This window comes from Hyaena hyaena, unplaced genomic scaffold (assembly GCF_003009895.1).
Source record: "Hyaena hyaena isolate Hyena2069 unplaced genomic scaffold, ASM300989v1 scaffold_0, whole genome shotgun sequence".
Taxonomy (NCBI): domain Eukaryota; kingdom Metazoa; phylum Chordata; class Mammalia; order Carnivora; family Hyaenidae; genus Hyaena; species Hyaena hyaena.
The window spans coordinates 10,211,231-10,224,404 of record NW_024080632.1 but is presented as its reverse complement, the minus strand read 5'-3'; the positions used below and the strand labels follow the sequence as shown (position 1 = coordinate 10,224,404).

Genomic DNA, 13,174 nt, shown 5'->3' with positions numbered 1-13,174 from the left:
CATTTAAATTTTGGATATTTTGTTCACAGTGGATTTTTTTTTGCATTGATTGTGATTTTTTGAAAAACGTTGAGTTAATTTGGAATATAATGTAAATCAAAAGCAGTATTGGACTCAATTCCTAGGCCTGTTGGTGCACCCTTAGATTTTGCACCCAAGGCTAGTGGCTTGCTTATTTCACCCCAGTCCCAGCCCTGGAGAGGGAGGGGGTGTCCTGAGGCCATGACACTGCCCAATATCTGGGAACTCACCCAGTCTCCGTGGTGAAACCTGGCATACCATTCATTAACGCATTCACTTACTCATTCGCTTGTTCAGCACAGTTTATTATTCTTGCCCTGGGCCGGCCCCCGTAGCCGACTTGGTCTCTGCCTCCATGACGCTTTCGAACTCCAGGGGGAGAATTTACACATACTGTTACCCAAATAGCCACTTAATTCCAGTAAAGTGCTGCAAAAGAAATTTTATGGTGCACAGGGGCATCATAGTTGCCTGACACATCCTAAACTGGGCATCAGCAAAGCCTTCGAAGAGTAAGCAACATTAGCTGAGAATTAACGTTTGGGTAAGGGCTGGACAGACACAGAAGGAAGAATGAATATCCCAGGCGGAAGGGACTGCCATGCAAAGGCCCTGAGGTAGGAAGGAATTCAGCAAACTCCCTTTTCTCCTGGATTAACTTTCAAGAGTGGGTTTGGGAGAAAAACAGCAGCCCGGCCGGTGCACTGGTTCTCGGGCCTGGATGTTCACCCAAATCACCTGGGAAGCATGTTAAACATGCCTATCATCAGACCCAGCCATGGAGCCCGTGATCCCTCAGGTCTAAAGCAGAGCCCAGGAGTCCGGTTCTGACAATAGCAAGTCCCAGGAGGGTGCTGGCATTTCCACATCCCCAGACTAAGGCTGTCCCGCCCACATGTCTGCCTGAGGGACTGCCCCGTGGTGAGCTGGGCCATGTCACTCTGCACAGGTTTGAGTGGTTCAAGGAGCTGGGCCTGAAGTGGTACGGCCTCCCCGCTGTGTCCAGCATGCTGCTGGAGATCGGCGGCCTGGAGTTCAGCGCCTGCCCCTTCAGCGGCTGGTACATGGGCACGGAGATTGGCGTCCGCGACTATTGTGACAACTCTCGATACAACATCCTGGAGGTGAGGTCCCTCCGCGGCCATCATGACAGGCCAGCAGAGGGCAGGGGGGTGGGCCCCCCAGCTGAGCTTTGGGGCTAGGAAACTTGGAAATGTCTGCAGCCACGGTGAGGCCCCTGGTGATCTCAGGGCGCCCACGGCGTGGACTGCGCACGCTGTTCACGGCATTTTGTGTCACATGCTTAGCTCATCTCGGCACAGCCTCCAGGTATGATAGATAACCCCCATTTCACAGATGAGGAACTTGAGGCCTCTGGGAGGGTTAAAGTGAGCAGCTCAAAGTCACAGTCTGGCTTTGTGGTCCAAGTTCATAACCACCCGGCTACACAGCCTCTCGTTGGAAGGGTTTGAAAGTGACTCATGAACTTGGGACATTTCTTGCCTCTTTCCTGAAAAACAAGGGGGAGGGGGTTGGCAGTGATTCCCCAGCATCCGTGTTTCTGGGTGGAGGGTCTGATTCCCTCTTGGCTGAGTCATCCTTGTCGGCTAAAGGCTGCTGGGATGGAGTCTGGAGCTCGGATCTGGCGAGTGCATTGGGATAGTCGTGGCCTTGCCAGACGCCGTTATCCCTAACAAGTGTCTGCGGTGGTGGGTCTTGTTTCGAAAGGAGGCACTAAGAAACAGAGAGGTTAAGCCCTGGGCCTATGTCACACAGTAAATAAGTGAAGATTAGAACTCAGAATCACAGGGTGCCTGGGTGGCTCAGTCGGCTGGGCATCTGACTTTGGCTCAGGGCATCTCACAGTTCATGAGTTCAAACCCCACGTCGGGCTCTGTGCTGACAGCTCGGAGCCTGGAGCCTGTGTCGGATTGTGCGTCTCCCTCTCTCTCTCTGCCCCTCCCCTGTTCTACCTGTCTCTCAAAAATGAATAAACGTTAAAAAAATTTTTTAGGGGCGCCTGGGTGGCTTAGTCGGTTAAGTGTCCGACTTTCGCTTAGGTCATGATCTCGCGGTTCGTGGGTTCGGGCCCCACGTCGGGCTCTGTGCTGACTGCCAGCTCAGGCCTGGAGCCTGTTTCAGAGTCTGTGTCTCCCTCTCTCTCTGACCCTCCCCTGCTCACGCTGTCTCTCTCTCTCTCTCTCCTAGAAATAAATAAAAATATTTAAAAAAAAATTTTTTTAAAGAACCCAGAATCAAGCATTAGGTTGATGTTGTTAACATTCACGGGTGTTCATGTCGATGGACCTTGGAAACATTACCCTGAGTGGGTTAAGTCAGACAGAGACAAATACTGTATGCTACCGCTTACATGTGGAATCTGAAAAAGCCAAACTCCTAAAAAAAAAGAGAGAGAGAATAGAACGCTGGTCACCAGGAGCTGGTGTGTGGGGGAGTTAGGGAGGAGATGTTTAAGGGTACAAACTTGTAGCAGAAAGATAAATAAGTTCTGGAAATCTAATGCACAGAACGGTAATTATAATCCACAATACTGAATTATAAACTTCAAAGTTGCTAAGAGACTAGATCTTAATTGTTCCCACCACAGAAAAAGAAATAATAATTATGTGACACGACAGAGGTGTTAGCTAACAGCGGTAATCATATTGGAGTATATAAATGTATCAAGCCAAAACCTTACGTTTGTACACCTTAAACTCGCACAATGTCATATGCCAACTGTGTCCCAAGTTTTGTTTTGTTTTTTTTTTAATTCCACGGGTATTAGCTTGGACACAGAAGCCAGGGATCCTCAGCCTTGCCACACACTTGAATTACCTGCAGAACTTTATGATGCCTGAATCCCACTCACCAGGATTCAGATATCATCGTGCAGGGACAGAGCCTAGATACTAGCATTTTTCAGAGGTTCCCCCAGAAGATTCTACTGGGCAGCCACTGATCTGTCCAAACTTCTGGCAGGAAACGAAGAGACATTTCAGGCAATTTCCATAGATGTGCCTCAAGTCACATTCGGGGATTTTAAAAAAATCATATAATCTTTTTTTTTTTTTTTCTGCTAATGCTTTCCATTCTTCTAAGCAAAAGAATGCTCTAGAAGTAACAGTCGCAGCATAATGGCTACACACGATTTCCTCTCTCATAATGTAACTCGAGGTTTTTATGTATTTATGTAAAGCAGCAAATTTCATTCTTTGTGTGTATGTGTCACTGCCAAAAGGGCCATAGCAGAACCTAATGCCTCGGCCTCAAAGAATGAATTAACATGAGCTCTGCTCTCATGATCCCTGCTTACGTTTCGATTGCAAAGAGTCATCCCCGAGTAACTTAAATGAGATCGTCTCCCGCCCCAGCCCTTCAAGCCCGATGGCTGTTATTTACAACTGGTGACAGCAGGCCTGGGAAGCGGTTTACCCAAACCTGAGAAACTGTCGCATGCTAGCCCCATAATGAGACCTGGGCTCCCACAAGTGACTGGAACTGACAGAGGAAAGCACAGCGAGGCTCTAATTAATGAATTTGCTGCTGGGTGTTCCCCAACTCTTGACATCAGCTCCTGAGCCGTAGCATAAATGTCAGGAGTTGCTGTGGTTTTTTCCAGTAGTTTTGCCACAGGAGTGGGCCGGCTATGGTAGCAGCTCGCGGGTCCTTGGGCATTATGCATCTGCCTGGGCCCCAGCTTTGAGGCCAGCTGGTTCTGCGGACCTCTCTAAGCCTCAGTTTCCTCTTCTGTGAGATGGAGTCAGGCAGGTGTCCATCTGAGGTCAAAGCACCCATGATCCGGATCCCAAGTGTAGCTACTCCAGGCTTAGAGCAGGGTCAGTGGGAAAAGCTTGTCCTTCTAGAAGGTGGGTGATGTCACTCTCAGACCCACTCTTCTGCTTAAAACCCTCCAAAGACTCTTTCCATGATACAGTATTGGGAATAAAATCCCGACTCCTTGGCTCATCCCAGATCCTGCATGATCCAATCCAGTCCAGGCTTTCTCTCCCACCAACTCCCTTGACTCCCTACCCACCCTTCAAACACACCAGCCTTCTTTCTGTATCTCAGATGGTGGAAGCCTGATCCCACCACAGGATCTTTGCACATGCTGTCCTTGCTGCCTAGAACTTCCGCTGTAGACCTGAAGATGTCTTGCTTCTCATTATTTTGGTTTCACCTGGAGTGCCGCCTCCTCAGTCGGCCTTCCCTGACTATCCTGGCTCAATCCAGCCTGCGTATCCCTCTTCATCTCATCTCCTTGCCTTATTTTCTCCCAAGGAATTAGCTCTCATCCTAATATTAACTGTCTCTCTCCACCACTAGAAGGGAAACTCACAAATAAAAGGGCCACCCAGGTCTCTCTAGTTTCCTGCTACCAGTAGGGTCTCAACTAAAAAAAAAAAAAAAAATCTTTTGAGTGAGTTAACCAGCCCGGCAATGAGTTGACTCACTCGTTAAGACATTCATTGGTGCCACTAGCTAGCCCTGCCTCTCCACAAGTGCCCAGCCTGTGAGTCTGTGTTTCCTTCCTCTTTCAGGAAGTGGCCAAGAAGATGAACTTGGACATGAGGAAGACGTCCTCCCTGTGGAAGGACCAGGCGCTGGTGGAAATCAACATTGCTGTCCTCTACAGTTTCCAGGTAGCACAGCACACCCATCCTGGTTCAGTCCTCCAAGGTGAAACTAAAACGCTTCCGAGGCTTGGAGCAGACGGTCAAGAGACCTGGCTGGTGGGGGGGGGGGGGGGGGGGGGGGGGGGGGGGGGNGGATCTGTCCACCAGCGAGGTCCACATCCCATTATGTACGCTTTGATCTCCATCTCCATTTTGGATCCTGGGTGGGGACCATTTGAGGAAGAGATAGGTAGATGGGGGAGGGGCAGCCGTGACCAGTTGCCGATGATTTATTAGAATTGGGATCGCAAGCGTCCTTTGTGTCTGGCCACCTCTTTGGGGTTCAGACTGTCACACAACGGACACAAACACTCGTCCTCATTAACCAGACTCATACAGGCTCCTCATTGCGTGGCTCTGTGGTAATTCTGGAGGATGGCTGTAGAATTTATCATCTAAACCATGATACTCTTTTTTAAGTTTATGTTATTTATTTTAAGAGAGAGAGAGCATGCATGCAAGCAGGGGGAGGGGCAGAGAGAAGGGGAGAGAGAGAAACCCAATGCGGGGCTTGAACTCATGAACCGTGAGATCATGACCTGAGCTGTAATCAAGAGCTGAACGCTTAGCTGACTGAGCCACCCAGACACCCCAAGGCATGATACTTTTGAGAGCGAAAGGAAGACACTGCTAATAATAGTGCCAGCGTGATGGGCACAATGCTGATGGTATTTTCCTGGGCAAACCAGAAGACTACAGAGTAGAGCTCACTCTCTGTAGCAGAGACCAGCTCTATCTTCTGGGGGCTGAGTCTGGGAAGCTAGACCCTCCCAGACACACATGGAAGGCACACACAGAATGAACGCATCAAGTCATGGGTGGACGTGAATGTGAACTGCAGGCCTCTGTGTCAGGAGTAGGGAGAATGGATACTCTGAGGAATATTCCAGGGAAGAGACAGGCTGAGATGGGAAGGGAGCCCCCACTTCTCTCTCAGCTGTGGAGGAGTGAGGTCTCGGGAGATGCTGAGGAGGATGGAGCATGGCTCAGTGGGCTTGGGGGACTGGTATGCGGACCAGGGAGCCAGAGACAGCAGTGAGCAGGCTGAGTGATCGAGGCAGGGAAGTAGCCAGAGAGGGAAAGCGCTGTTTAGACAAGGTGTGAATCCAGACTGGCCGACCAGAGCGGGCCCCAGGGACCGGTTATCCCGATATGCAGCCCACCCACTGCTACTGCGATTTCTGTGTTTTGGTTTTAATAAACCCATCCTTGGGGCCCCTGGGTGGCTCAGTAGTTAAGGCATTGGACTTTGGATCAGGTTGTGATTTCACAGTTAGGGAATTCAAGTCCCACACCGGGTGAACACGAGCCCCAGTTCAGATGAGCCCTGCTGCTCGCTCGCTCGCTCTCTCTCTCTCTCTCTCCCCCCTCACTCACTTGTGCCCTCTCTCTCTCAAAAAATAAATAAATGGATAAATAAACCCATCCTTAGTACTTAAAATATTTTACTTTAAGAGGATTTTGTATCACTGCCATAAATGGAATTAGTATCAGTTGCCATAAATAGAAGGTAATTATAATATTAAATTAATAAGCAAATAAACACAAGGAAAACAACACCGAGTTGTCAAATTCTAGCTAAATGCTGCCTGAGCTTTCTCTTACTTGCTAAAACTTGCTAAAAAAAAAGAAAAGAAAAGAAAAGAAAAGAAAAAAGAAAGGAGGGAGCAAGGAGAGAGAAAAATTGGCAAATGAGGTATTAAAAGGTGTATTAACATGAAAAGGGGAATCTCCCCTGGATATAATTGAGAGAGAAATGCAGAGAATCAGTTTACAGGGCCTCACATCATCTCGGGGACCACCCTTTGGGAAACACTGTTCAACGGAGAAGGGAGTCCCCAAAAATACCCCAGCTCCCCTTCCTGCCTGACTTTTACCCCCTCTCCTCCCGCAGAGTGACAAAGTGACCATCGTTGACCACCACTCTGCCACCGAGTCCTTCATTAAGCACATGGAGAATGAATACCGCTGCCGGGGGGGCTGCCCCGCCGACTGGGTGTGGATCGTGCCCCCCATGTCTGGCAGCATCACCCCCGTCTTCCACCAGGAGATGCTCAACTACCGACTCACCCCCTCCTTCGAGTACCAGGTCCTGACCCTTCCTGTCTCTCTTGTGCTAAGTCTTCAATACTTGGTATGCATGTTTGGCTTCAAGCGTGTCTCAATTCAGACTTCCTCTGTGGACACTCGTGGGCTCCATTGTCCATGTGGCTAGCGGCTGCCATATTGGATAGCACAGCTCTAGCTAAAAGGCTAATGGAGACAAAGGAATAGTCAGTGGTCCCCAGGAGTGTTTTAGAGGGACCCAGGGCTGAGTGGGAGGGTCTTGCAGGACGATGCAGGCAGACTGGACCAGCCACTCTGTGCCAGGTTCGCTGGGGTCACCACCAGCAGAATTATTCCCTTCAGGGGCTGAGGGTTGGGCACAGCTGGTCAGCCACAAGCACCCAAGGAGTCCGGAGCCTCTCCCAAGAGGAGCCAGATCCGCTCACAGTGACTGTAGTCTTCTCTTCCCAGCCTGAGCCTTGGAACACCCATGTTTGGAAAGGCACCAATGGAACCCCCACAAAGCGGCGTGCCATCGGCTTCAAGAAGCTGGCAGAGTAAGTCTCCTGGAAATGGAGGGTGGGGAATGGGAGCACCCCCAACTCAGGGAGCCCCAGAAAAGGAGGCTGGGCAGAGGCCTATGCCTCTGACCTCTTGTGCGATGCGAGTTCTCCATTTTCTCTGACTGTCTCGTGCCTTCTTTGCCTCAGGGTCTGAGATGTGGATGTTGCTTCAACTTTTTTCCTTCCCAACCTCACTTTCCTCACCTCTGTTTCCTAAATTCTTGTCTTAGAGGCAATGACATTTTGATAAACCAGCTCTCCTAAAAATAATAATAACGGTAATAATAATAACAACAGATTCATAACATTTGCCAATTTCCATGGTATCAGTACTCCCCCCTATGGCCAATTTCAGGCTCCTGACAGGAAGTCGCTGAACCCAGAGGAGGGAGGAGCTGGGACAAGTCAACTCCGGAGGGCTCTCACCCAGGGCTGAATTCTAACATCACTCACTCATTCATTCATTCATTCATTCGGCCAACAAATGAACACCGAGGGCCTGTTCTGTGCCAGGCACCATGCTAGGTTCCAGTGATGCCTGATGAGACAGATAAATGACGTTCTTGTCAAAGCTCAAAGCCATTCACTTGTCGAAGAGTCACACAAATACAGAAAACACTGCAAGTGCCATCAAGGAGTGATTTCATGGTGCCGTAAATAGACCTAACCCCATTAGGAGGTCAGAGGGCTTCCTTCAGAGGATGCCAAGTGGGCTGAAGAATGAGATGACTAGACTAACCTGAGCAAAGGAGGGGAGGGAAGGGGGCTTATGGGCCAAGGCCACTGGAGAGTAATGGTCCTGAAGAATGTGTGGCCAGCCAAAGGACCCGCTGACAAGTGAGGTGGGGCTGACCGAGATGACCGAAGGGGGCTGCCAGCCTTCTCCTAAAGAAAACTAATTTCACTGGCCCACTCAGCAGGGACCCCTGTTTGGAGTTAACCTTCTGGCAGAGAAGCTAGGTATGCACCGAGCTGCTCTTCCCCATCAGCCCTCTTGGGCCCAGAACTCTCTGGATACAATCCCTAGATGTGCAACAGGTGGCATCCTTTCCCTAGACCCCAGAAGCAAGGGCTGTGGATCCTGCAGGGACTCCAGCCTGGATCCCGGCTCCATTAACACGGCCCATAGCACCTGTCTCCCCCTCTCCCTCCTTTCTCTCTCCCTCCACCTACCCTGATCTCCAGCCAGAAGAGAACACATCAGCACCCATTCTTTCCCTAACAAGAGAATCACAGATATTCTCAGGGAGGGCAGCCTTTGGCTTCAGTTCAGTTCAACTGTTTCTGGCAGAAGGGGGTAAAAAAATCTAAAACATTAATTGCACTATTAAGTGAGGGGTAGAAACAATGGGAGTTAATTATAGATGCTTTTTCGTGCTCTAGTCATTCAAAGGGAATCCTCCAGGCACCTTTTATTCTTTTCTATTTCCCCCTCTTGGTTCGGAGTGTTCCTGCAGCGTGGGTGGTTTTCCCTGATTCTAAAAAATTATTGATGAATTTGCCATCAAAAATCCCCAGGTGGGGGTAATTAGCGATTTGTCACGCTGGCTCAGGTGAGGCCCAGGCATTCCTGAGCCACTGGTTGGCCACCTCACGCCCTTGTAGATGGGAAGAAAGGAACACTGGTTCTGAATTCTCCGTTTTTTCGAGGAAGAGCCTAGACTTGATATTTCAACTCCCCAGGGCTCTGGTGGTAGCAGCATCTTTAAAATTCATCCCTTGCAGGAGTGCTGATGCATAGGAGCACATGTACCCCAGTGTTCACAGCAGCACTCTCAGCAATAGCCAACTCATGGAAGGAGCCTAAGTGTCCATCAATGGACGAATGGATCAAGACGATGTGGTTTATCTACACGATGGAATAGTACATGGCAATGAGAAAGAATGAAACCTGGCCATGTGTAGCAACATGGATGGAACTTGAGGGTGTTATGCTGAGCGAAATAAGTCAGGCAGAGTAGGACAGATACCATATGTTTGCACTTATAAGTGGATCAGGAGAAACTTAACAGAGGACCATGGGGGAGGAGAAGGAGAAAAATAGTTGGGGAGAGGGAGGGAGGCAAACCATGAGAGACTCTTGAATGCTGAGAACAAACTGAGGGCTGATGGGGGTGGGGGAGAGGGGAAGGTGGGTGATGGGCATGGAGGAGGGCACTTGTGGGGATGAGCACTGGGTGTTATATGGAAACCCACTTGACAATAAACTATGAAAGAAAAAAAAATAAAATAAAATTCATCCCTTCTTTTGATATTTGTTTAGCACCTATTTGATAGCAGACTCTGTGCAGGACTCAGAATATGCAAGCCTGACTAAACCAGGCTAGTCCTTCCTTTGTGGATCTGTAAACCTCTAAATTTCCTTCTGACTCAATGCCTGGTGATTTATTAGTGATTCTCTCTATTTTTCTCTCTCTTTCTCACACACACACACACATGAATATAAGCCCTGTGACAGATACTTGGCTATGTCCTTCAGCTCCTATAACTATGCCTAGCACATGGTTGAGCACTCAACAAATGTTTGATTAATGAACAAATGAATGAATGAATGATTATCTTTGGGGGCAACGCTTGGCAAGCCAAAGTTCTCAAGACTGGGATTGGTCAACCAAGCAACAAACTAACAAAACCATGTTAGCTCATGACGAGTCAGTATGGTGCTAAACTCAGGCTTCTAATGTCCCTAAAACCACCAGAGATCAAGAGACTAAGTTCCCTCCCATTACATTTCAAGGATCATGGTTCTTGCCCCAAAGTCCCAGCCTAGCATCATCCCTTTTTTCTACATTTCCCATTTTCCTCTCCATCCTCTTCTCTCCAGAGCCGTCAAGTTCTCAGCCAAACTCATGGGGCAGGCAATGGCCAAGAGGGTCAAGGCGACCATCCTTTATGCCACAGAGACGGGCAAATCGCAGGCCTATGCTAAAACCTTGTGTGAGATCTTCAAACATGCCTTTGATGCCAAGGTGGGTAGGGGGAAGCGCCAGCTCCCTGGCCCCATGGTGTATATAGTTGGGAAGGGGAGAGAGGGAAGTCAACAGAGATGAACCTTTGAGAATGCGTGAAAGCATGTCCCAAGGTAGCCATCGGCATGCATATGCGCATCCTCGTAAATTTCAGGGGACTTTGATGCCCCCTCTTCCCGTGAGCTTCCACGAGTCTGGGAGTCCACAAAATGAAACCCCATCTCAGAGCAAAATCTTAGAGGGTTTATGAAAAAAAAAAAAAACATTCTAGGGTCAGCTTGGGAAGCTCTGTATTAAACACAGTGCAGTGGGTTTCTTTGCTGAATGACTTCTCGGAGCCTTGAATTTGCAAGTCTGTACGGTTGACCGTTGAGAAAGATGGGGGATAGGGGCACTGGAAATCCACACATATCTTTTGACTCCCAAAAATGTAACTACCAATAGCCTCTGGCTGTCCAGAAGCCTTCCTGATAACGTGAACCGTTGATTAACACCTGTTTTGTATGTCACATATGTTATTACTGTATTCTTACAACGAAGTAAGCTAGAGAAAGGAAAATGTTAAGAAAACCATAAGGAAGAGAAAATGCATTGACAGTACTATATGTATTGGAGAAAATCCACATTTAAGTTGGATCCATGCAGTTCAAACCCATGTTGTTCGAGGTCAACTGTATTCTAATCTCCCAGTGAGAAGGGGATAGAATATAAACATGTTTGTGCGTGGGTCGCTTATTTTCAAGCAGCCTCTTGGGAAACGGGGCTTCCCTAGAACCTCCTTGAAGATGCCAAGGTAGAGGGCAATAATCTTCCTCACGGCAGGGATCTCAGACTTATTTGGGCCAGGTCCCATGCTGCTGGAGCGAGGATTAGCAAGGAGGCTGAGCAGACCTGGTCAGGCCCGGCTAGGCCGTTCCCAGCCTGAAAGTGGTCAGGAAGATTCCAGGATCAGTTGGTTATCAGAAACCCAACGTTCTCGATTAAGATCTGTCTCTATTAGCAGCCAGCGCCTTCCACCATTGCCGCAGGTTCTTTGGGGTCCTTCAGGCCACTGTGACTTTAAGAAAGGTCCCACGCTACCCACTGGAGCCCACTGAAATAGTGACACCCCGAACTTTGGTTTTTTTCCAAAGGACATGGCTCAAAATGACTCATGTTTTTCCTCTGTCTCTCTTCTTCTCCTTCACTTTTTGTTCTCTCTTACCTTGTCACCACCTCACTTCCTCTTTCCCTACCATCCTTTCCCCCTCGCACACCTAGGTGATGTCCATGGAAGAATACGACATTGTACACCTGGAACACGAAACTCTAGTCTTGGTGGTTACCAGCACTTTTGGCAACGGAGACCCCCCAGAGAATGGGGAGGTGAGATGAGCCTTCACCTGTTCTAGCATGTTCTCCAACAAGGGGAAGAAGGAAGGGCTGCCGTTCAGTAGCAGATCCTCCCAGAGCCTCAAAGCCCGGGACTTGGATTTGGATCCAAGTTCTACATGGACCGTTCTAAGACCTCAGTCTATTGGTCCCCACAGATGAGCCAATCTTTAGTGAAAGTGCTATCGCCTCCGTGAGCTACTTCTTGGGAACGGATGATCCCGTCAAGAGCTTGGCATCCCCTGCTCCAGATGAGAGAAGTAGGGACAAAATTTTGTCAAGAGAAAGCCACAGTGGGGATTGGTGTGCCGGGGGGCGGAGGGGCCACATTCTGTAGTCCCTTAATCAGCTGGCCCTTTCACATGCACCTGCTGCCCAGCCTGAACCCCTGACCGTCTCTGACATCCTGGTCCCCAGAGGCATCAGGCTCCCCTTGTACCAGCCAGGACCCCAGACGCTCAGTGCCCTACCCTATTCTGGGTTCATAAATCCATGCTTCACATTTTTACTCTTCTCTTGGCTTCCAGAAATTCGGCTGTGCTTTGATGGAAATGAGGCACCCCAATTCCATGCACGAGGAAAGGAAGTAAGTGAATGATGCTCCAGGGTCATATGACACACTGTGGGGGTAACTGAAAAGCATCTTTTGACACCTGGGGTTCACATTTGGGTCCCGGCTGGGTTGGGTGACCCAGCCCATTTGTGAGCAGTTTTAGCCGGTGGGAGTCTGGGGTTCACTGACGCTGACATTTTGGCCTCTCTGGTAACTTCACAACCCCAGGCCTCAGTTTCCTTTTCCATCAAATGGGGCTTATTATACCTGCCTTAACTTCTTGTAAGAATCAAAGGAGAAAATAGATAATAAGCGTCTTATGAAAACTTAGGAGCCCCATGTAAATACTGGTTCTTATTATCTTTCCTCTTTGGAAACCTACATTCAAAAGCAGCGAAAATAAGCTTCTTTCCCTAGAGCTTTTCCATCTGATGCTCACGGTGGAGTTGTAGCTAATGTAGAGGTTGAGTTCAGAGGATACCTCATAAGGCAAAAATAAATAAAAAAATAAAAAAGCCTGTAGCCAAAAGATGTACATGGTGAAATTGCATCCCAGTGTTGGGTTGGGTTCTAAAGATATTTCCTAAGGTGACAAATACCTGTGATCATGATTACCCTTGCGAAGCCCGGTAAATCCCCATAAAGTAGAGAACGTACAGCGAGTGCATGCTGAGCTGTCTTTCCATGAACACAGCGTCTGCTCGAACATGGAGCAGAGCAGACGCCACAGCCCATTGGTGCTCGCGGGCCGTGGTCTGCAGAAAGCCTCTCCCGCTTTTCTCTCAGCCATGCACCTGTTGCCGAACTCACATCCGTTCCTTCCATATCCAGGGGGTATCTGAGTCCCTCGCGATCAGTCATCTTTGACCGTGAGCACCTTAGTCCTGGCTCTCCCTGCCCATCTCCTTCCCAGGTGGCCATCACAGGCTCCCCCTCACCCCTCCTTCAGGGAGAGAGAGGGCACCATCCATT

General features: G+C 49.0%; 1 protein-coding gene across 1 annotated transcript in view; it reads left to right on the top strand.

The window, feature by feature from the left end:
- Window positions 1-13,174, top strand: part of NOS1 (nitric oxide synthase 1) — an 81,703-nt gene that overhangs the window by 39,161 nt on the left and 29,368 nt on the right. The window contains exons 9-15 of the mRNA XM_039233421.1: window positions 971-1,145; window positions 4,566-4,667; window positions 6,595-6,789; window positions 7,218-7,303; window positions 10,134-10,278; window positions 11,539-11,643; window positions 12,177-12,235. Of these exons, the coding sequence (XP_039089352.1) occupies window positions 971-1,145; window positions 4,566-4,667; window positions 6,595-6,789; window positions 7,218-7,303; window positions 10,134-10,278; window positions 11,539-11,643; window positions 12,177-12,235 (867 nt within the window). The remainder of the gene's footprint in view (window positions 1-970; window positions 1,146-4,565; window positions 4,668-6,594; window positions 6,790-7,217; window positions 7,304-10,133; window positions 10,279-11,538; window positions 11,644-12,176; window positions 12,236-13,174) is intronic.